We start from the raw sequence: 24,848 nt of genomic DNA, 5'->3' as shown, positions 1-24,848 counted from the left end.
CGTATGTTTTAGCTTTTATTTTGATCTTCTTTAATGTATTTGATCAGTAGTTTGTACTTTTTAGCATATAAGTCCTGTACATATTTTGTTAGATTTATGCTAATTTGTTTTTGAGTGATTGCAGATGGTATAGTATTTTTAATTTTGTGCATGTGTTCATTGCTAATATATAGAAATACACTTGTTTTTTATATGTTTATCTTGCATCTGTGACTTTCCTGAGCTCACCTATTCTAAATTTTTTTTCTTGTACATTCCTTTGGATTTTCTCTATAGATAATCATGTCATCTGCAAACATGTACAGTTTTATTTCCAATTTATGTGTCTTTTATTTCTTTTTTTTTTTTTTTTTTTTGGTCTTACTGCACTGGCTAGAACTTCCAGGATTGTGCAGAATAAGAGTGATGAGAGAAAAAAAAAAGGGATTAGGTAGATATCCTTGCCTTGTTCCTCATCTTAAGGAGAAGGCATTTAGTCTTTCACCATTAAATATAATGTTAGCTGTGGATTTTTTATAGATATGCTTTATAAATTTGAGATAGTCTCCCTCTATTCCTATTTTTCTGAGAGTTCGTATCATGACTGGGTGTAGACATTTGTCATATGCTTTTTTTGTTTGTTTTTTGCATTCATTGTGCATTGATTTGCATTGATATGCAGTGATTATGTGATTTTTCTTCTTTAGTTTTTTTTATTGTGGCAGATTACACTGATTACTTTTCAAATATTGAACTAAATTTGCTTCCTTGGAAGAAACCCCAGTTGGTCATGACATATAATTTTTTGTATGTATTGCTGAATTCTGTTTGCTAATATTTTAAGGATGTTTATACCCGTATTCATAAGGCATATAGGTCTGTAGTCTTGGAAGATTCTGTCCCACATAACAAGCCTGGCCAGATCCTAACTTAAATGCCCTTCATGGCAACGTGGGGGTACCAATCACTATATCTGAAACTGGGGACAGATTTCATACCACATTTTCTAATTGGAGACTCATTATAGGGAAAACTACCCATAGAGTACAGTTGACATAATGAGCCTGGAGGACCCCTCCCCACAAGTAATTGAGATTAGTTTTGGAGTGATTGCCACTATTGGCCTGCCTGTTTGTTACCCAGAGCTTGCTCACGGTGTTTTTAAAAATACCTGCAGGTCTAAGATGCAAATAACAGTGTTTGGGGGAAGAGGCAAGTTAATACTAACTTCCACAAAAAAATCACAGGCCCAGGGGTGCACATGGTGTCCTTGGAAAGAAATTGCTTTACAGTTTATGACTGGAACCCACGTGGCTCAGAGGGCACAAGGCGTCAAGACCTCCAGTATAATCTTCAGCCATCTGGTAGGCATGATAGTTTTCGCTTGAATACACATCATTGCATTTGGAACTTATTTTTGGAGGGACTGCCTAAGAGCGGTCAGTCTGGTCTGCCTTGTCTGTGCCACTAGCTGAGAGATGTTTGTCCTTTGGGGTAGCTATGGGAAGTTGGGGAGGCGGGGAGGCACAGTGGTGAAGAAGACACCTGGAAATGTGGGCAGGTGTTTTGCGTGGGAGCCATAGAGGCTGGGATATGTTTCTGATAGACTATTCTAGTAATGGTGATCCTATTGTGGTCACAGCCATCTTTCAGGAGTTGGGGGATTCAGGTATCAGTAAATTGGAGGTGCTTAGAGTCGTTGGGGGGAAATTCAGCAGGGTGTTTTGCTTCATGAGAACTTCAGCAGGGGGAGGTAGTTTTTAAGACAGGAGACCTCTAATGAGCGACCCCCCCCACCCGCATCTCCTGTGGTAGAATTTGTTCTCTACGGACATGTCCTAGATATTAAGTTTGTTTCCCTCCCTCCACCCAGACAAAAATCTGTGTTTCTCATTCTAGTGCTATAACTTTACCTTTTTTTCTGATCAGCTCCTATTCCTTGAAGGGATTTTTTTTTTTTTTAAGATTTTAAGCCCCCCACCCCCAACATGGGGCTCAAACTCATGACCCCAGGATCAAGAGTTGCACACTCCACCAACTGAGCCAGCTGGGCTCCACCCCCTGCTGAAGGGAATTTTTGTAAAACTCACAGAGACCTATTATGTCCCCCACTTTGGCCTGCAGTGTGTTTGCATGATCATTATGCTTGCAATCTAGGACCTGGTCCATTCAACAAGAGAATCCAGAATTCAAATCCCCCAAGCCCCTTTTAGCTCCTTGTCACATGGAGGGTGTAGCAATTCGGCTGGTGGGGGGATTCTGTAGAGGAAAGAGAGAAGCATTATAAGTAATGGTCAGGGTGGAATCCCAGGATTTCACATTGGTCTGTATAAACCACTCTCCCCTGCCCAGTCCTGTTTGTTCAGGTTATTACTGGGAAATGGCTGCGAGAGGAAGGTCCTTTTCTGGGGGCAGCCACGTTCGGAGCAGATGGCTGCGCCACCGTACGTGCTCCTGGAGGTTGTGCGGTAGATGGAGAAATCTCAGAGTTGTTTTTCAGGAGGTTTTTTCACTGTGTCATGATGCCAGATAGCTATGGATGGTGGAGGAGGGGAAAGTTTATGGACTACCTTGACTTTTAGCCCATTGTTCCTTGGCATTGGTGATAAATGTTGAACCATGGTCAGCCTGCAAATAGGGTGGAATACCAAACACATGGCGCGGACTCATTTCAAGGGTCACAGTGGCATGACTGGAGTCAGGTGATTTGGAATATTAACACCCAAACCTGGGAAAAACTGCCATTGGGAGAGTGGCATCCCGAGAGGAAGTCAGAGGTTGAATGTTGTACATCTGCTGGGAGTGGGTCAGGGCAGCATTGTGTGCCGTGTGGCCTCCCTCACTGTGGGACCAACGCTTCAGCTTCTGGCTGGAGTCCCAAGTCTGGCGGAGGCCCTGCTTGGACGTAGAGTTCTTGTTGTGCCCATGCCTGAGGACAGACCAAGACGGCGTCCGTGGTAGATCTGGGTGGTGTGGGCTCCAGCAGTGGCTGGTCATCAGAGAACAGGCCCTTGTGTGGGCATCTAGGGGAGTTGCCCCGGTGGTTCAGCCAGCAGCTGAGAGTTGTCACAGTTCACAGCCCATGGATGGTTTTACAAGAGGCAGATCAAACCACTAGGCCCTTGGTGACAGCTCAAATGTCAGTAAAAACGCAAGCTCCATCTGTGGGAACATTAGCCAGGGCTGTGGGAATGGACTTGAGTTCTGCCCACTGAGCAGAGGGACTGTGTGCGTTTTTGGTTTATCACAGGGAGGAGAGGCAGGGGAGCTTGTTGCAGTGGCATTTCTCTACCTGTAGCTCTTCCCGATTGGGGAGAATCCCCTCAGGTACCGCATATAGGAAAGTGTAAGCAAATGTAACATTACCATTCATACGGAAGAATGACAGTACTTTGAATTGGCCTGAAGGGCCCCGATCCACTGGGTCATGTTAGTCTCTTTCCCATTATGAATCCTGTCCAAACTCCGTGGGCTGAATCTGAGTACTTCCTTCCAGCACAGGACCAGGTAGGATGGTACCTGGGTGCCTGTGTCCACAAAGCCATGAAAGTTTGAGCCCCTCCCCTCCCGGAAGTTCCCCAGCACTCTTGGGTGCATAAGGCCTTTGGTCTCTCTTAGGGACAGGGAGATCCCAGCCTATCCATAATCCTCCTCCTCCTTAAAACAGATGTCACGGTAGAGGGCGAGGGGAGGGGTTGGAAATACATAGCAGGAGAGCAGCTCTGTGCCAATCAGCAAGGCCCACTTTTAGTTCCAAGTGGCCTGGTGGCTATTCGTGGCTCAACTTAGTGAACTTTTCAGTCACCCAGTCTCTAGATCCTCATTGCTGACCTCACTTGTTTCGGCTCTGGGGACTCCTTTGGTGTTCAACAGCTACAGCCACGTCGCCTCTCATCAGAGAGGTGGGCGATATGCAGCATCGCTGGGGGGAGTGACTGACTGACTGCTAGCCAAAGCACCACTGGACAGCTCCTTTCAATCCTGCCCTTTGCTGCTCACCCCCTAGAAGTTAATTATCCCTTTCTCCTCCATACCTGCCGCTTGGACAAGAGCATTTGCTACCAGATCTCAGGGGATCTTCTTACAGCCCCTAAGCCCATGAGACTTTTGCCTGGTCCAAATAGCTATGTCTGTGGCAGCATCCATTCTTGTCAGCAACAGCTGCCAAGAACTGTGAAGAACCTGAGATTTTACCCTATTTGAAAGCTGACAGTCAGCCCGTCACAGTTTGCCAGACACCGGCAGAAGACAAGGCACTCTGGGTCAGAAACAAAGGATTGTCTCTATACAACATGGCCAGCAGCAGTATTTGCATGTTTTTGTCCGTGCTCTTGCCTCACAGATCCCATGGGGACAGTGAGAAGGTCTCAGAAGGATGCTGTCCACGCAGTGGGTTTGAGTCAGGCTGGAGAGCCCTGAGTTCGGGTAGTCCTAATCTCTTATAAAGTGCTATGAACAAATCTGCCCAACCTTAGCCCGGAGGGAGACACAACTTTTATTATACTGGACAACCTTCTCCTCTGGAGGGAGAGGAAGAGGATATCTCTGTGTTTCTAGACTGTTTGCTAGACACACTCCCATGCACAGAAAGTTCAGAGCCAAAGCAGCCAGTTCCTCATAAGAGATGCAGATGTGTGAGAGATCTGTGAAGACTCACCTCTCAGCACACAAGGATTAACATTCTTACCGATGATTGTGAATCAAGAAAACTAGAATTTATATTCTGTACATCTTGTTCAAGAAGGAAAGCATGTGAAGTATTCTTTCGAAAGAGTTTAGTGTCTCACCCCTTTGGAAAACTCAACTGTCCAGGATGAGTCAGTTCTCTGGGTCTTCCTTGCCTTGAGCAGAGAACACAAATTGTGATTTTGTGTATTTGCCCCAACTTGAGGGTCACAAAGTCACGTCTGTGGAATTATAGTTATTGATTTTTCAGGGGGTAATATACTGAGAGTGAACAGCATTCGACAGTTTGTTGATTAGAATTGCTTATGACCCTTCCTCAGGAAAGGGCAGCTGCTAATGGCATTATGCAATGAAGTACAACACTGAGAAGCATTTGGTAGCTGTTAGATTTAGCTAATATTCTAATATTTACTTTGTATGTATTGTGCTATGTGAACATCTAAGGTGGAAAACTGTTTTTCTTAACCTATTTAAGAAAAGGTTGAGGTTAAAGATTTTAAAATCACTCATAAGTTAATAGATTGAAAACAACTTTCTCAAAAGTTTTATGTCCATGAAAGATGCGTAAACTGAATTTTCCTTTTCTTTTTTTAAGATATTGTTTATTGACTTGACGGAGTGAGAGAGCATAATCGGGAGAGTAGGAGGGGAGAGGGAGAAGCAGGCTCTCCACTGAGCAGGGAGCCTGATGCAGGACTCAATTCCAAGACCCTGGGATCACGACTTGAGCTGAAGGTGGACACTTAACTGACTGAGCCACCCAGGCGCCCCCTGAATTTTCTAATAGTGATTTGATTTGAATTATACAACTGAACACTTAGAAAAAGGCAAAGGGGATTTCAAATGTTTATTTAATCCTCACATGGTCTTAGTTTATAAATGTATATGTAATTTCATATTTTAAAAATTATTCTTTTGAAAAAATTTAAAGCAAATTCCTGTTCATTTTTCCCCATTTGTATTATAATGACCAGCTTTTACTATTTCATTGTCACTGAGATCTATTTTTATTTTTTTTAACTTAATTTTTTCTTAAGATTTCATTTATTTGAGGGAGAGAGATAGAGCACAAGAGGGGGGAGGGTCAGAGGGAGGAGCAGACTCCCCACTGAGCAGGTAGCCTGATGTGGGACTCCATCCTGGGACTCCGGGATCATGACCTGAGCCAAAGGCAGATGCTTAACAAACTAAGCCACCCAGGTGCCCCCGAGATCTGTTTTTAGAATAAAATTTTGTTCTGCCTCTAAGAGTTAAAAAAACATAAAAAATGCTTTTCAGGTAGGTCAGAGGAGATTAAATTAACTTTTCACTTTTAGTCATAATCTTCAATGTGATGTGATTTAATTTACGAATTTCATAAATTTATTCTTAAGAACTTTAGTTATATAGAAATGTAAAGTTAGTAATTGGCCAAGGTTGAGTTCTCTTTAAAAGGTGGACATTTATCGTTGACCTACTTAGCAGGATGCCAGGTGCTCAGTATTTTTAAGAGAAATAAAAATAATGGTTTTAATCTTTTCCTTCCCTGGTCTTAACTTTTTTTTGGTAAAATGACCTATTTAGATGATATTTAGCAATACATATGATTATTTACTCCACAATCAGTAAGGTGCAATTTTGGAATCATTTGCATTTCAGTGACTGTCATCTTAGCAGAATTCCTTCTTTATTCTACTTTTATACCTGATTGTCTGTACCACTTTAGTTTCCTCACATAAAGGAACAATAAACTGAATTTCTTACCCTCTTTTTATTGATTTGTTTCAAAAGGAAGACAAATGGACTTTTAGTTCCTAGCTCTAGAGGAAAACTAGGCATTTGGTGCAATATACAATATACATTTATATTCTTTTCTTTTGTTTCTTTCTTTCTTTTTTTTTTTTTACATTTATATTTTTTGTATTTGGTTAGAACAGTACTTTGGAAGTTGTACCTTTTTCGTGTGGGCAACACAAACTTTTTAATTTTACTTTTAAATAATCTCTACACCCAGCGTGGAGCTGGAACTTAAAACCCTGAGATCAGGAGTCACCTGCTCTGCCGACTGAACCAGCTGGGGCCCCATACTGGTAAGACAAACACTGAAGCCAACTTGTTATATGGCAGTTTTGGTTTTATAATATTTACATTGAGGAAGGAGATACAACTTTACAAAGATTTTTAGTTTTTTCCAAAATGATTTACCCTAGGAGTCTGTTAAAATTCATGTCCTATCTCAGAAACCTCCGTGTTGCAGGAAGGAAGGTCATCCAGTGCCTCTTCTTTCTGGTGGTTATAGAATATTCTCCATGTTAACTGCTTGAATGTTGAGTGCTTTCGTACTCTTACAGCTTCTAATACTTAACTCATTTTGGATTCCATTCTCTTACAAAAAGGTCAAGAGCATGCTTTCTTCTAATGCTTTCAAAGGCACATGTCCTTTTTTTGGGTTGATAAAGTCGGTCTTCCTTATTTGCACATTCTTTGTGAATTCACCTACTACTAAAATTTATTTGTAGCCCTGAAAGGAAGACTCAGACTACTTTTTTGGCTGAAATGTGCAGAACAGTGAAAAGTTTGAGTTCCCAGCATTCCCAGCTGAGGTCAAACCAGGGGACCTGCTTGTCTTAGCTCTCATACTGTAAACAAGTTTCTGGTTTACACTCTGTATAGTGCCATGCTTTTCACATTTTTGTGCTTTTTGTTGGCAATCTCACTATTTAAAATGGATCCTACCTGGAGTGACGAAGTGCCCAGGAAGGCTGTGATGTGCCTGAAGGAGAAAAATACGCGCCTTAGATAAAACTTTTTTCCCAGACCTGAGTTATAGTGCTGTTGGCTGTTGAGTTGAATGTTAATAAGAGATGAATAATATATAAAATAAGGCATCTTCAAACATAAACACACATAAAACAAGGTTATGCATTGATCAGTTGATGAAAATATTGTGACCAGATATATCAGAGACTCATGAGAACCTGTATTTCTGCAGGAGCAGTGGTTCGCTATTCACTAATTCAGTGTTCACGACCACTGAATAGATCTTATTTACTGCGAATAATCAGAATTGGCTGCAGTTCGTTGTTTCATTTATTTTCTTTGGGCTGATGGAGATCAGTCTGATGTCTTCAAGTAAGTGTTCTGTGAGTATGCCTGTTTTGTACTTGTCATCGTGGTGGGCTCGGAGCCTTTACATACTGTGCTCGATTTTTTTCACCTCGGGAACCTGTGCCACCTGATTGACAGTCCTTCAACTCAGAATTTTGCAATGAGGAGAGGTGCCAACTTGGAATGAGCACAGTTGGTAAGGAAGCTGGCCTGCAGCTTGACTTGGCTTTCCCTGACCATTCCATGCTGAATTTCCACCTCAGCCATCCATGCTGCTGGAGCCTGGGCCATAAAAAACAAAAACAAAAACAAAAAAAAACAGCTCCAACCTGTCCTGTAAGGACCAGGGAGTTCTCCTCCAGGAGGGGAGGCTGCTGGGTGGTATCCATTCTTGGTTCTGATGAAGCACTGGTTACCTGTCAGGGACCTGGGAGCTCCCTGTGAGGGCTTTCCTACACAGATTTTGTGTTTCTTTGTTTTCAAGAGTTGAGTTTGTTTTGGCTGTGTGGCTTCTTCATTATCCCAAACTAGCTGGATGAGTATCAGCCAGAACAGGTTTTTTTTAGGCAGGGAGGTTTAGAGACCTTCCTAACCCCTAGGCAGTGTCACTTTCTCTCCCTCTCTTTTACACCTCTCACTCATCTACACTGTTCCTTTTCAAATCCCCACCCTCCATCATATTAAATACACCCATATTGTATATTAAACTTAACATATAATTATGAATAGAGCTGAGTTGCCGTTGAAATGTTATATGGTATAGGTATTTGATTAAGTGTTAATTTTGATTTTTCAAAATTTTCATATTCTGAAGCAATAAACCTTTTCTTTACGGTCTCAAATATTTTTTTCTTTTTAAAAAAGATTTATTTTTGTAGGGGCGCCTGCATGGCTCAGTCGTTGGGCATCTGCCTTCAGCTCAGGTCATGATCCCAGGGTCCTGGGATCGAGCCCTGCATTGGCCTCCCTGCTCAGCAGAGAGTCTGCTTCTCCCTCTCCCACTCCCCCTGCTTGTGCTGTCTCTCTCTCACTGTGTGTGTGTCTCTGTTAAATAAAGAAATAAAATCTTTTTAAACGTATAAATAAAAAGATTTATTGTTGTGAGAGAAATCATTTGCCTGCACAAGCCGGGGGAAGGGTTGGGGGGAAGGGGCAGAGGGAGAAGCAGACTCCCCACTGAGCAGGGAGCCCAAAGTGGGACTCGACCTCAGGACTCTGGGATCATGATATGAGTCAAAAGCAGACTCTTAGGAAGCCTGGGTGGCTCAGAATGCTAAGATCTCAAGTATTCTCATGGGCAGTGGAAAAGCTCATAGACCGAGGTACTGTGACTGCAGGCAAGGATGAAGGTTTTCCCCAGCCTGTTAGCTGCACTCGGCTCTGCTGACATTGCTGAGGGCTCTGGTGTGCCTTAGGCCATACCTGTTGCTAGGTGTCCCAAATAAGCCGCAGAGCATTCTTTCTCTTAAGGAGCTGATAGGCCAGACCCCTTCAACAGCTGTCTTCTTGTGGCACAGCTAGGTGCTGTGGGCAACCAGAGGGGCTGGTCGCTGAGCCTGGGGCAGAGGAGGAGCTGACAGCAAGGGTGTCCTGGAGCAGGAGGTCCCGACTGAGTTTTGAAGGCTGCCTGTGTGGTGGTGCAAAGGAGCGTAGGACAGCGGGGGTGTGGGGTGGGGTAAGCTGGGGGCAGAAGGGTATGGCCGAGGCTTGGAAACAATGTGGTATGTATTGGAGACTTGTGCTGTCTTGGCTGCTGGAAGGTGGGTGGTGGTGGTGACAGAGCATCAGAGCGGAGGGAGGGGCTGGCAGTGGAGGGCTTCTGTGCCATCTTAGACAAGACCAGACCCGTCCTGGGTGTGTGACCTACTTCTGGGACCTCTGACTGCTGCATGCATTTGAGATTTATTGGTATTCCTTAACTGCATGTCAGATGCATCACCAAATTTCTCACCCTCTCCATCCTTAACAGCATTGATAAATTCTGTAATGTTTAATTTTGTCCTGGTACCTCTTCTTAAAAGGAAATGGGTTGGTTTTATTTTATTTTATTTTATTTTTTAAAGATTTTATTTATTTATTTATCTGAGAGAGGAAGAGAGACAGAGAGAGAAAGCACGAGAGGGTGGAGGGTCAGAGGGAGAAGCATACTCCCCACGGAATAGGGAGTCTGATGTGGAACTGGATCCCGGGACTCTTCGTTCATGACCTGAGCTGAAGGCAGATGCTTAACCAGCTGAGCCACCCAGATGCCCTGGAAATGGCTTAGTTTTGAAAAATAACTTTTTGTCGGGGCGCCTGGGTGGCTCAGTGGGTTAAAGCCTCTGCTTTTGGCTCAGATCATGATCCCAGGGTACTGGGATCAAGCCCCATATTGGGCTCTCTGCTCAGCAGGGAGCCTGCTTGCTCCTCTCTCTCTGCCTGCCTCTCTGCCTACTTGTGATCTGTCAAATAAATAAATAAATCTTTAAAAAAAACAAACAAACACTTTTTGTCCATGCAAATCACACCAGGGAAGCACACATGTACAGTGAAACAGCTTAACTGAAAAGTACATAATCATTATGAAAACATCAAGCGATATTAGAAGTGCATAAAACCGAGAAGTTTCTTACATTTCTACCATTCAGAGATAGGCACTGTTAACATTTTGGTAAATGCCGCTCTGGATGTCTCTGTGTGCTTATGGAAATATTGCCTACCTGTGGTTTTCTAGCTTGTGTTTTCGTTCACTGGTGTGTCATAGCCGTCTTTCAAAGTAGTGTCCGTGGATCTGTATTTCCCTTTAGTGACTGCAGGGATTTTGTCTTATGGTAACTGTGTGACAGAGTTTACCTGAGCAGATCTTCGTTGATGGGCATCTAGACAGATTCTAATTTTTGTTAAGTATTAGAAGCATTTCAGTGAAAAGTTCCTTGAATGTATGACTTTGTGCACTTTTCTTAAAATGATTTTATTGTGAGAAATTTTAAACATATTAAAAAAAATAGGATAGTATGGCAAGTTCCCACATATATCCAGCTTGAGCACTTAACAATGTTCTGCCATTCTTTCCTTTAATCTACTTTCTCATACTGCTTTTTCTTCTGCCAGGGTATTTGAAAGCAAATCATTCATACCGTTTCACCTATTTATTACCTTACTCTTAAGATAAGAGCTCAAAAACACAATAATATCAAATAAAGAGAACATTAATTCCTTATATCATCATCATTCTTTTTTTATATATTTAAAATTTCTCACAATAAAAACATTAATGCATATCAGAATCCATCTAAAATGTTGCATGGGTTGATCTCTTTAAGTCTCTTTTAATTTCTAATCTTCTTCTCCTTCTTTATTTCTTGTGTTAGTTATTTATTGAAGAAACCAAGTCAGGGATGCCTGCCTGAGTGGCTCACTCCGTTAAACATCTGCTTACAGCTCAGGTCATGATCCCAGGGTTCTGGGATTGAGTCCTGCGTCAGGCTCCTTGCTTAGCAGGGAGCCTGCTTCTCCCTCTGCCTGCTGTTCCTCCTGCTTATGCTTTCTCTCTCTCTCTCACTCTCTCTGACAGAAAAAAAGAAAAGAAAAGAAATCAAGTCATTTATTGAGCAGAATTTTCTAGTCTGAAGTTGGGTGCTGACCTCCTTTTTTTTTTTTTTAAGATTTTATTTATTTATTTAGATAGAACACAAATATGCAGAGTGAGAGGAAGTGGGAGAGGGAGAAGCAGGGAGCCCACATGGGGCTTGATACCAGGACCCTGGGCCACCCAAGTGCCCCCAAAGATACCCGATTACCTTTACCCATGTTTCTACTAAGGTATTGGTCTTTTCTTACATATTTCTGTTGTTATGCCTTTCAGCCTTTTTCTGGATGGTTGCTGATTTTTATTCACTTAGGAAGGCCTTTCTTACCTTGAGATTATAAAAATATGTGCCCCCTTTTCTGGTGCCTCTCTGTGATTTTACAGTTAAATGTAAATATTTGTGCCATGTATGATTGATTTTTGTATAAGGGCTGAGGTAAGGACCTAATATTACTCTTCTCTGAATATCTGACCATTTTTTCCCAATGCCATTTATTAAATAAACTGTCTTTTCCCCACTAATGTCAAACACCACTTTTATACTCAGATCTCTAATCTTGAGTCTATTTCTGAGTTTTCTGTTGTGTTCCACTGATTTGCCAGTTTTTCGTGCTTTATTATCACTGCTTGAATTACAACAGCTTAATTGTCCTTTAAAATTTTTATTACTGACTTTTGTGAATATATGAATCATACCAGCTTATTCATGTATACTATTTTATGTCTGATTATTGCTTAATAATGTGTTTTAAAAATTGATGCTGCCTTTTTTTTTTAATAACTTTGCTGACTAAGCTCACAAATTTATTCTTCCAGCTAGATTTTAGAAGTATTTGTGATAGGTCTCCCAAGGCACCCTTTTATATTTTGACTGAGATTTTATTCAGGTTCTAGATGAATGTAGGGGAGAGTTGATTTCTTTTTTTTTTTTTTTCCAATTTATTTATTTTCAGAAAAACAGTATTCATTATTTTTTCACCACACCCAGTGCTCCATGCAAGCTGTGCCCTCTATAATACCCACCACCTGGTACCCCAACCTCCCACCCCCCTGCCACTTCAAACCCCTCAGACTGTTTTTCAGAGTCCATAGTCTCTCATGGTTCATCTCCCCTTCCAATTTACCCAAAAGCACATACCCTCCCCAATGTCCATAACCTTCCCTCCTTCTCCCAACCCCCCCCCCCCCAGCAACCCACAGTTTGTTTTGTGAGATTAAGAGTCACTTATGGTTTGTCTCCCTCCCTATCCCATCTTGTTTCATGGATTCTTCTCCTACCCACTTAAGCCCCCATGTTGCATCACCACTCCCTCATATCAGGTAGATCATATGATAGTTGTCTTTCTCCGCTTGACTTATTTCACTAAGCATGATACGCTCTAGTTCCATCCATGTTGTCGCAAATGGCAAGATTTCATTTCTTTTGATGGCTGCATAGTATTCCATTGTGTATATATACCACATCTTCTTGATCCATTCATCTGTTGATGGACATCTAGGTTCTTTCCATAGTTTGGCTATTGTGGACATTGCTGCTATAAACATTCGGGTGCACATGCCCCTTTGGATCACTACGTTTGTATCTTTAGGGTAAATTCCCAGTAGTGCAATTGCTGGGTCATAGGGCAGTTCTATTTTCAACATTTTGAGGAATCTCCATGCTGTTTTCCAGAGTGGTTGCACCAGCTTGCATTCCCACCAACAGTGTAGGAGGGTGCCCCTTTCTCCGCATCCTCGCCAGCATCTGTCATTTCCTGACTTGTTGATTTTAGCCATTCTGACTGGTGTGAGGTGATATCTCATTGTGGTTTTGATTTGTATTTCCCTGATGCCGAGTGATATGGAGCACTTTTTCATATGTCTGTTGGCCATCTGGATGTCTTCTTGGCAGAAACGTCTGTTCATGTCCTCTGCCCATTTCTTGATTGGATTATTTGTTCTTTGGGTGTTGAGTTTGTTAAGTTCTTTATAGATTTTGGACACTAGTCCTTTATCTGATATGTCGTTTGCAAATATCTTCTCCCATTCTGTCAGTTGTCTTTTGGTTTTGTTAACTGTTTCCTTTGCTGTGCAAAAGCTTTTGATTTTGATGAAATCCCAAAAGTTCATTTTTGCCCTTGCTTTCCTTGCCTTTGGCGATGTTCCTAGGAAGATGTTGCTGCGGCTGAGGTCGAAGAGGTTGCTGCCTGTGTTCTCCTCAAGGATTTTGATGGATTCCTTTCTCACATTGAGGTCCTTAATCCATTTTGAATCTATTTTTGTGTGTGGTGTAAGGAAATGGTCCAGTTTCATTTTTCTGCACGTGGCTGTCCAATTTTCCCAACACCATTTATTGAGGAGGCTGTCTTTTTTCCATTGGACATTCTTTCCTGCTTTGTCGAAGATTAGTTGACCATAGAGTTGAGGGTCTATTTCTGGGCTCTCTATTCTGTTCCATTGGTCTATGTGTCTGTTTTTGTGCCAGTACCATGCTGTCTTGATGATGACAGCTTTGTAATAAAGCTTGAAGTCCGGAATTGTGATGCCACCAACTTTGGCTTTGTTTTTCAATATCCCTTTGGCTATTCGAGGTCTTTTCTGGTTCCATATAAATTTTAAAATTATTTGTTCCATTTCTTTGAAAAAGATGGATGGTACTTTGATAGGAATTGCATTAAATGTGTAGATTGCTTTAGGTAGCATAGACATTTTCACAATATTTATTCTTCCAATCCAGGAGCATGGAACATTTTTCCATTTCTTTGTGTCTTCCTCAATTTCTTTCATGAGTACTTTATAATTTTCTGAGTATAGATTCTTAGCCTCTTTGGTTAGGTTTATTCCTAGGTATCTTATGGTTTGGGGTGCAATTGTAAATGGGATTGACTCCTTAATTTCTCTTTCTTCTGTCTTGTTGTTGGTGTAGAGAAGTGCAACTGATTTCTGTGCATTGATCTTATATCCTGACACTTTACTGAATTCCTGTATAAGTTCTAGCAGTTTTGGAGTGGAGTCTTTTGGGTTTTCCACATAGAGTATCATATCATCTGCGAAGAGTGATAATTTGACTTCTTCTTTGCCGATTTGGATGCCTTTAATATCCTTTTGTTGTCTGATTGCTGAGGCTAGGACTTCTAGTACTATGTTGAATAGCAGTGGTGATAATGGACATCCCTGCCGTGTTCCTGACCTTAGTGGAAAAGCTTTCAGTTTTTCTCCATTGAGAATGATATTTGCAGTGGGTTTTTCATAGATGGCTTTGATGATATTGAGGTATGTGCCCTCTATCCCTACACTTTGAAGGGTTTTGATCAGGAAGGGATGCTGTACTTTGTCAAATGCTTTTTCAGCATCTATTGAGAGTATCATATGGTTCTTGTTCTTTCTTTTATTGATGTGTTGTATCACATTGACTGATTTGCGGATGTTGAACCAACCTTGCAGCCCTGGAATAAATCCCACTTGGTCGTGGTGAATAATCCTTTTAATGTACTGTTGAATCCTATTGGCTAGTATTTTGGTGAGAATTTTTGCATCTGTGTTCATCAAGGATATTGGTCTATAGCTCTCTTTTTTGATGGGATCCTTGTCTGGTTTTGGGATCAAGGTGATGCTGGCCTCATAAAATGAGTTTGGGAGTTTTCCTTCCATTTCTATTTTTTGGAACAGTTTCAGGAGAATAGGAATTAGTTCCTCTTTAAATGTTTGGTAGAATTCCCCCGGGAAGCCATCTGGCCCTGGGCTTTTGTTTGTTTGGAGATTTTTAATGACTGTTTCAATCTCCTTACTGGTTATGGGTCTGTTCAGGCTTTCTATTTCTTCCTGGTTCAATTTTGGTAGTTTATATGTTTCTAGGAATGCATCCATTTCTTCCAGATTGTCAAATTTGTTGGCGTAGAGTTGCTCATAGTATGTTCTTATAATAGTTTGTATTTCTTTGGTGTTAGTTGTGATCTCTCTTCTTTCATTCATGATTTTATTTATTTGGGTCCTTTCTCTTTTCTTTTTGATAAGTCTGGCCAGGGGTTTATCAATTTTATTAATTCTTTCAAAGAACCAGCTCCTAGTTTGGTTGATTTGTTCTATTGTTTTTTTGGTTTCTATTTCATTGATTTCTGCTCTGATCTTTATGATTTCTCTTCTCCTGCTGGGCTTAGGGTTTCTTTCTTGTTCTTTCTCCAGCTCCTTTAGGTGTAGGGTTAGGTTGTGTACCTGAGACCTTTCTTGTTTCTTGAGAAAAGCTTGTACCGCTATATATTTTCCTCTCAGGACTGCCTTTGTTGTGTCCCACGGATTTTGAACCGTTGTATTTTCATTATCATTTGTTTCCATGATTTTTTTCAATTCTTCTTTAATTTCCCGGTTGACCCATTCATTCTTTAGAAGGATGCTGTTTAGTCTCCATGTATTTGTGTTCTTTCCAAACTTCCTCTTGTGGTTGAGTTCTAGCTTCAGAGCATTGTGGTCTCTAAATATGCAGGGAATGATCCCAATCTTTTGATACCGGTTGAGTCTTGATTTAGGACCGAGGATGTGATCTATTCTGGAGAATGTTCCATGTGCACTAGAGAAGAATGTGTATTCTGTTGCTTTGGGATGAAATGTTCTGAATATATCTGTGATGTCCATCTCATCCAGTGTATCATTTAAGGCCTTTATTTCCCTGTTGATCTTTTGCTTGGATGATCTGTCCATTTCAGTGAGGGGAGTGTTAAAGTCCCCTACTATTATTGTATTATTGTTGATGTGTTTCTTTGATTTTGTTATTAATTGGTTTATATAGTTGGCTGCGCCCACGTTGGGGGCACAGATATTTAAAATTGTTAGATCTTCTTGTTGGACAGACCCTTTGAGTATGATATAGTGTCCTTCCTCATCTCCTATTATAGTCTTTGGCTTAAAATCTAATTGATCTGATATAAGGATTGCCGCTCCTGCTTTTTTCTGATGTCCATTAGCATGGTAAATTCTTTTCCACCCCCTCAATTTAAGTCTGGAGGTGTCTTCGGGTTTAAAATGAGTTTCTTGGAGGCAACATATAGATGGGTTTTGTTTTTTTATCCATTCTGATACCCTGTGTCTTTTGATTGGGGCATTTAGCCCATTAACATTCAGGGTAACTATTGAGAGATATGATTTTAGTGCCATTGTATTGCCTGTAAGGTGACTGTTACTGTATATTGTCTCTGTTCCTTTCTGATCTACCACCTGTAGGCTCTCTCTTTGCTCAGAGGACCCCCTTCAGCATTTCCTGTAGAGCTGGTTTGGTGTTTGCAAATTCTTTCAGTTTTTGTTTGTCCTGGAAGCTTTCAATCTCTCCTTCCATTTTCAATGATAGCCTAGCTGGATATAGTATTCTTGGCTGCATGTTTTTCTCGTTTAGTGCTCTGAAAATGTCACGCCAGCTCTTTCTGGCCTGCCAGGTCTCTGTGGATAAGTCAGCTGCCAATCTAATACTTTTACCATTGTATGTTACAGACTTCTTTTCCCGGGCTGCTTTCAGGATTTTCTCCTTGTCACTAAGGCTTGTAAATTTTACCATCAGGTGACGGGGTGTGGGCCCATTCCCATTGATTTTGAGGGGCGTTCTCTGAACCTCCTGAATTTTGATACTCGTTCCCTTTGCCATATTGGGGAAATTCTCCCCAATAATTCTCTCCAGTATACCTTCTGCTCCCCTCTCTCTTTCTTCTTCTTCTGGAATCCCAATTATTCTAATGTTGTTTCGTCTTATGGTGTCACTTATGTCTCGAATTCTCCCCTCATGGTCCAGTAGCTGTTTGTCCCTCTTTTGCTCAGCCTCTTTATTCTCTGTCATTTGGTCTTCTATATCGCTAATTCTTTCTTCTGCCTCATTTATCCTAGCAGTGAGAGCCTCCATTTTTGATTGAACCCCATTAATAGCTTTTTTGATTTCAACTTGGTTAGATTTTAGTTCTTTTATTTCTCCAGAAAGGGCTTTTATATCTCTGGAGAGGGTTTCTCTAATATCTTCCATGCCTTTTTCAAGCCCGGCTATAACCTTGAGAATTGTCATTTTGAACTCTAGATCTGACATATTACCAGTGTCTGCACTGATCAGGTCCCTAGCCTTCGGTACTGCCTCTTGTTCTTTTTTTTGTTGTGAATTTTTCCGCCTTGTCATTTTGTCCAGCCAAGAGTATATGAAGGAGCAAGTAAAATACTAAAAGGGTGGCAACAATCCCAGGAAAATATGCTTTAACCAAATCAGAAGAGATCCCAAATCGTGAGGGGGGATTTCTCCCCCCTCACGATTGGGTGAGGGATCTCCTCTGATTGGGATCTCCCCTGATTGGGATCTCCCAATCTCTTCTGATCGGGATCTCCTCTGACCTGGGGACAAAAAGAGGTTCAAAAAGAAAGAAAGAAAAAAAAGAAAAAAAGAATAAAAAAAAAGAGATTGAATTAAAAATTCAATCAAGAATTTAAAAAAGAATTAAGAAAAAAAAGATTGAAGAGATTAGGATCTCCTCTGATTTGGGGATAAAAAAAGGTTCAAAAAGAAAGAAAGAAAAAAAAGAAAAAGAATTTAAAAAAAAGAAAATGAACAAACAAAAGTATAAAAAAGAAAAAAATATATATTAGATAATCTAGTTAAAAAACGTTAAAAGAGAAAAGGGTAAAAGTTATAAAAAATTTTAGCAGAAGAAGAGAAAAAAAATGAAAAAGAAAAAAATTAAATTAACTGCAAGACTGAAAAATCACAGGCAGAAAGCCATGAGTTCCATGGTTTGTTTTCTCCTCCTCTGGAATTCTGCTGCTCTCTCCTTGGTATTGAAACTGCAGTCCTTGGTAGGTGAACATGGTCTTGCCTGGATTTCTTGTTGATCTTCTGGGGGAGGGGCCTGGTGTAGTGATTCTCAAGTGTCTTTGCCCCAAGCGGAATTACACCGCCCTTACCAGGGGCCGGGCTGAGTGATCTGCTCGGCTTTGCTTTCAGGAGCTTTTGTTCCCTGAGCGCTTTCCGTAGAGTTCCGGAGGACGGGAATACAAATGGCGGCCTCCTGGTCTCCGGCCCGGAGGAGCCGAGACCCCAGGGCCCCGCTCCCCTGTGCGCCCTCAGCGAACAGCTCCCAGTAACTCGCGTCTGCCCAACCTCCGGCCGCGCTCCGAGCTCACCGAGCTTGCGACCGGTTCAAGGCAACTCCAAGCTGCGAGCTTACTGTCGGCTCTGTCTCTGCAGCCGGCTTTCCCGTTCCAATATCCGCAAGCTCTGCGACACTCGGACACCCCCGATCCTTCTGTGACCCCGCAGGACCTGAGGTCACGCCGACCCCGTGTGGGCTTCACCCCGGTTTAGCCTCCGGAGCGATGTCCCTCAGGGGAACAGACCTTCAAAAGTCCTGATTTTGTGCTCCGTTGCTCCGCCGCTTGCCGGGAGCCGGCCCCTCCCCCCCGGGGTCTATCTTCCAGTCGCTTTGGATTCACTTCTCTGCCAGTCCCACCCTTCAGGAAGTGGCCGCTCTTCCGCTTCCAGAATTGCCGCTCCTCCTCTCCTCGACCTGCCGATGGATTCGCAGGTGTCCGCAATCTTCAGATAAGCTCCCCAGCTGATCTCCTGCTAGCTGAGGCAGTCTCAGCCTGCTACTTCTCCGCCATCTTGACTCCTCCTCAGTCCGAGATTCTATAGTTCTAACCAGGAAGTTTGCAACCCTAGGGTACTGTACTTAATGACAACCTTTTCCTGTTGTCCAATTCTAAGAAAATTTGCTCATTACTATGTTAAAAGAAAAAAAACAAGGGTGTTTAGAAATTCTTCTTCTGACCAACTGAAACTATACTGTTTTCCCAGAGGTGACTGCCTAGATTGTATTCAACTTAGCGAAGAATGTGAGAGTTGATTTCTTTACCACTTTGAGCCTTCATAGTTAACAACATGGTCATTTCATTTATTAAAATTCTTGTCTGTCCTTAAATTTTTTTAATTAATTTATTCCAAAGTTTTTATTGGTTTTGAATTCTCTATTGCTTCGGTGGGATGCCTTTTAAATTTCACCAGATTTTTTTTTTTTTTTAAGTAGGTTGAACCTCTGGGGAAATACCACATTTCATAATCTGTAGTATGAGCGTTCAAAACTCTCTTCAGTATGCCTGCCTCCCTGAACTAACAAGCTGTAATTCCTTTTTTTTTTTTTTTAATTTTTATTTATTTATTTGAGAGAGAAAGAGTGTAAGAGAGATTGAGCGGGAGTGGGAGTGGGGGGATACAGGTTGGCAGGAAGGGCAAAGGAAGAGGGGCAGAAAGAGAAACTGCCACCCCCCCGCTCCATGCAGGGCTGGGTTTCAGGACTCTGGGATCATGACCTGAGCCAAAAGCAGACCCTTAACAGACCGAGCCACCCAGGCACCTCTACAAGCTGTGATTCCTGTAGTCCTTAAGACAAATCAGATAATGGTTGCCTCCTGTAGCTGTTATTCTTCAGTGACTGAGTACAAATTATAACAAATTTCTAATGAAGATGACAATGCATTGCTGGCCAAAATTAGAGATTAATGCAAATTCAAAATTTCAACTATTTGAGTATGACATTTGGTCAGCTTTTTATTAAGTGGAAGGAACAGACCTCTAATTATACAGGTTTCATAAGGCGTGCATGTGCTAGTCTGCCCAGACTCCTTAGACCATTTACATGATTTATTTATTGCACCTGGGAATCTGGGATCTTCTGCCTCCGTGAGCTGCCCTTATGCCCAAACTTGTTTTATCCCAAGTTGACTATTGCTAAAGGCAGCTTCTATTCATTAAGAGTCTGTTACGTGAGATCCAACTGTGTGTTGCCACACACAGGTGTAGTTGATTTCTAGGTAGATCTGGCCATGTCTGAACTCTTTGGGGACCAGGACTATGCAACAGGGCTTCATAACAGGTGTGCCTGGATGTGTGTGCGTGTGCGTTGGAGGACTTCTTTGTTGTTGTGGGAGCACTGTGTCAGGAAGAAGAAGTGGTCATGATATTAGCAAACCTGTAATACTGTTCTGAAGTCTTTCACAAAAATCCTGTGCAGTATCCCTTTTTCAAGAAGTATGCTTTATCAAATATTTCAGTATATCTTACATTATACTTATGTAAGTGTCTGCTGAGCTGCTATTACTAGATAGATTCTAGGATTAGAATTTTGGGGGAGCATCGTAATCCAAATTTAAGAAGTAATAGTGTCATCACTAATATTGGAAGTATCCATTCCAGTTGTTAATTTGAGGTCATTAAGTACTTAGCAAGATTATAAGGTGAGCCCTTACCTTGTTTTAGAGGGGGGAAAAATAACTAAGTTCATTAAGAACCATTCATTTAAATATAAACAATACAAATTACAATTACAAATTTTTGTGTTAAAACAGCTTGAATCTTTGCTTTTCACATATAATGAGCTATATATTCTCTCAACTTTAGTAAAATATTTGTTTAAGCATTCTATGATAGAGAGACCCTTTCTAGGCCAAATTGGTATGGCTTGTTTGTGTATATTATTAAATAGTCCAGACACCCTAAAAGGCATAAAGAGTAACACACTATCCATGTACCTAACATCCTGCTTAAGATACGAAATCCTACCAATATAATTGTCCCATGTGCTTCTAATTGCATAATCCTTCCTTTGCCTCAGGAATAACAATTACCTCCTTTTAAAGGTCATAGAAGCTGCTTTTGAACTTTAGTATAAGTGGTGGGGCTAACCCTGACTCTTCTGCAACTTGCTTTTTTTTCATTTGCCATAATATTTTTGAGATTCATTTATGCTGATGCATAGGTCTATTCATTTTTGCTGCTTGTATTCTCCCACTGTATGCCATAAAAAAATTTCCTTATCTTTTCTGTTGATGGAAGTGTTTCCAGTCTTTGCAGTTAATAAACAGTGTTCTTCTTTTTTTTTTTTTTTTTTTTTTTTAAAGATTTTATTTATTTATTTGAGAGAGAGAGAGACAGTGAGAGAGAGCACGAGCGAGGAGAAGGTCAGAGAGCGAAGCAGACTCCCCATGGAGCTGGGAGCCCGATGCGGGACTCGATCCCGGGACTCCAGGATCACGCCCTGAGCCGAAGGCAGTCGTCCAACCAACTGAGCCACCCAGGCGTCCCAACAGTGTTCTTCTTGTGCACCTATTTCACAGATTCCCTAGGGTGCCTTTGACTGAAATTACTGGATCAAAAGATTACTGTTGGGGATGCCCACTTTTCTTGATTAAATTCTCATTGCTCTATATGCTTCCTTGATAACACTAGGTATTATTAGACTTATTCTTATTTTGTTAGTTTGGTGAGTGATAGGTCTCATTATCTTGAATTCCTCTCATTACTAGTGAGGTTTGACATCCTTTCTTATGTGTAGTAGTATTACAGGTATTTTTTCCTGGTGTAATTGTATATTATGGCAGAAAATTATATGTAAAGTTGGAAGTACCATGAAGTAGTTCCTACTAGATAGAAATATACCATGGTTGTATCTTTAGAACATTGACAACTTTGCAGATTTTTTTTGGAGGAAATAATGTGGCATGATTTTCTGATAGTATATGAGAGCATGAACTTGGGAATTAAATTGATGCTTGAATCCTCGCTGCATTGTTTTTTGTTTTTAAGAGGGGAAGGGAGGGACAGAGGAAGAGGGAGAGAGATTTATCCTTTTGTGTCATTCAGGACATTAGCGACTGTGACAAAGCTGTCGTGGGTCACAGTGGGTAGGTGGGAGTAACCTTGGGACCCTTGTGGGTGCCCGAGATCTGGCCTGGGTTTGGGGACTGTCACTAACTGTACGATGAGGGAGAGATGGCTGCGTGCCCTGGAGTTCATAATGGAAAAGCAAGCTTGTAGATAATTGTGAATTGATGTTATTTAGAGTGTTCTCATGTCCCTTGCCACAGGAATAGCTCCACATGGCTTCCAAAGACGTGACCGTTACAGTTCGCCTCATTCGTTCATTTGAGCATCGCAATTTCAAGCCTTTAGTATATCACGGAGTTGATTTGGACCAAACTACAAAGGAATTCATAGTATTTCTAAAGCAAGGTATGAGATGTCTTAGTCATTTTGCTTCATTAGAATTTTGAAAAAATAGCTATTACATAGATGGTAATCTTTTAAAAATACTTTGGAAGATATTAATCTAGGTTTTAAGCCAGGGACGAGGTCAGCTCCTATTCTGTTCCTTGGCGTCAGCAGGAAGTACCTTCCTGAGGCTCATTTAGCCTGTGTGTGCCCACCTCAGGAATTGCCCTCATGTTTGGTTTCTCCCTTTTTTTCTCCTTTTTTGATTTTTAAATTATTTATTATTTATCCATTTATTAAGATTGTATTTATTTGAGAGTGTGAGAGGGAGAGCACGAACATGGGGAAAGGGACAGAGGGAGAAGTAGCCCCCCCACCCACCCTGCACTGAGCAGGCAACCCGATGTGGGACTTGATCCCTGGACTCTGGGATTGTGACCTCAGCCTAAGGCAGATGCTTAACCATCAGAGCCACCCAGGCACCCACCTTTTTTTTTTTTTTTTTTTAAATTAAAAACAATTAAGATCTAGGTTTTCTTATAATGAGTTTTTGTATTTGGAGGTAGATTAACAAGGAAATGCAATGTGGCTAATTGTGTGACCTGGCTGAGCACACAGAGGGCCTTACAGGGCAAGGTAGGAAGGTGGCAGACCTCTGTACAGCCAGAAAATCATTAGGGCTGTTGGTCATTGAGATCACAACCAGACCAACTGGTGCTATTTTATCATTTCGAGCTTAAAATTCAAAAGGCATAAAGTGAGTGAAGTCTTTTTTTCCCCTCCCCAAAGATTTTATTTATTTATTTGTCGGGGACTGGGGTGGGGGGAGAGAGAGAGAGAGAGAGAGAGAGAGAGTGTGCAGGCACACAAGTAGGGGGAGCAGCAGGCAGTGGGAGAGGCAGGCTTCCCGCTGAGCAGGGAGCCTCACATGGGATTTGATCTCAGGAGCCAGGGATCATGACCTAAGCCAAAAGCCGATGCTTAACAGACTGAGCCACAGGGTATCCCAAGTGAAGGATTTTGATAGGACCTCAATGGGTTTCTAACCCCTGTTCTCAATTATTGAAGTGTTCCAGTCATCAGCATTTGATAAAACATCTAGAATGAGCTTTTATTATTTTAATTGAAGAGTAATTTTTTTTTTAAAGATTTTATTTATTTATTTGACAGAGACAGATCACAAGTAGGCAGAGAGGCAGGCAGAGAGAGAGAGGAGGAAGCAGGCTCCCTGCCGAGCAGAGAGCCCGATGCGGGACTCGATCCCAGGACCCTGAGATCATGACCTGAGCCGAAGGCAGCGGCTTAACCCACTGAGCCACCCAGGCGCCCGAAGAGTAATTTACGTATGGAGTACAGATTATAGTTCCATGAGTTTTGACAAATGTATTGCTTTATACCCATCTTAATTTTTTTTTCTTTGACATAATTTTAGACACAGAAAAGTTGCAAAAATCGGACATGGAATTCCAACTTTGGGCAGTTTTACTGCTCAGTATTACCTAAGTAGGGAGTAGGCAAGGTAGGCGACCTATAGAGAAGACAGACCAGTCAGTCTCCTTTAGTGACTATAGTCACTCCTGTAGTGACTATAAAAGATGTCATAAGGAGAACATAATTACTCCTTAAAGTAACTGTAGGCTGACATATGGAGCATATATCGTGTTCTTAATTGTTAGGGAGGAATTGAGAGTTGGTACTAAGATATTGCCAATTACAGAGTGTCTTGCTTTTGAAAAGATAACACTGGCAGCATATTTGGATTTCAAAACAAAAACAAATCCCTCTATTTCTTAATTTGAAATCATTATGCATATTGTGGATTACAGTGTTTCTTGGTATGTCATAGAATGTGCTATGATGTTCTTGGTACAGTGCAGGATAAGTTCTTCTCAAAGCCCTTGAGAATGGGGTGTAACCTTTAGGCTACTGCAGGGGCAGGGGAAGATGTACCCACATTTCCCCCTCACCATCCCCTCTCCCCACCCCCAGTCACTATGTTCTTCTGTTCCCAGGTACCATAGGTGCCTTCCCCATCAGAGCAGTGGTATAGATCACAGCTAGATGCTCAGCCCTGCCTGCCCAGATCTTTCACCCGTGTTAGTAATAAAATTACTGCTGCTTTTTAAAGTTACACATGTAGGAAATGTGTCCCACTGACTAAGAGGTGAACTTTTGGGATACGGGCTTTTTTGAGATATGGACTCTGTGCCCGGGCCTATCTGACTGAAGCACTATGGAACTTCTCTGAAAGGTTGGTGGGCCACATATCTACCTTTTATAATTTTGTACATAACAAAGGGTTTATTTCTGGGGAATTTTTAAAGTAATAATAGCAGCAGATGTTACTGTGTGCCTGGTACTGTGCTGAGAACTTAAACTAGATGATCTTACTTCATCTTTTTTTTTCCCCCCAGATTTTATTTATTTATTTGAGAGAGACAGAGGGAGAATGCAAGAACACAAATAAGGGAAGTATTAGAGGGAGAGGGAGAAAGAGACTCCCCATTGAGCAGGGAGCCCAATGTGGGACTTGATCCCAAGACTCTG

At 41.5% G+C, this 24,848-nt stretch overlaps 1 protein-coding gene across 6 annotated transcripts in view; it reads left to right on the top strand.

Annotated features, from left to right (window-relative positions):
* The window catches only part of C3H2orf76 (chromosome 3 C2orf76 homolog), a 63,300-nt gene that overhangs the window by 8,491 nt on the left and 29,961 nt on the right, over positions 1-24,848 (top strand). For 4 of the 6 annotated variants that reach the window (XM_044242610.1, XM_044242611.1, XM_044242614.1 and 1 more), the window contains exon 2: positions 22,178-22,322. In XM_044242610.1, the coding sequence (XP_044098545.1) occupies positions 22,190-22,322 (133 nt within the window). In that variant the 5' untranslated portion in view covers positions 22,178-22,189. Of the gene's footprint in view, positions 1-6,658; positions 6,735-18,949; positions 18,979-22,177; positions 22,323-24,848 lie in introns of those variants that run through there. The other 2 variants (XM_044242613.1, XM_044242615.1) reach the window with 2 other exon arrangements.

This window comes from Neovison vison, chromosome 3 (assembly GCF_020171115.1).
Source record: "Neovison vison isolate M4711 chromosome 3, ASM_NN_V1, whole genome shotgun sequence".
Classification (NCBI taxonomy): Eukaryota; Metazoa; Chordata; class Mammalia; order Carnivora; family Mustelidae; genus Neogale; species Neogale vison.
This window is presented reverse-complemented; position numbering and strand designations above follow the sequence as displayed.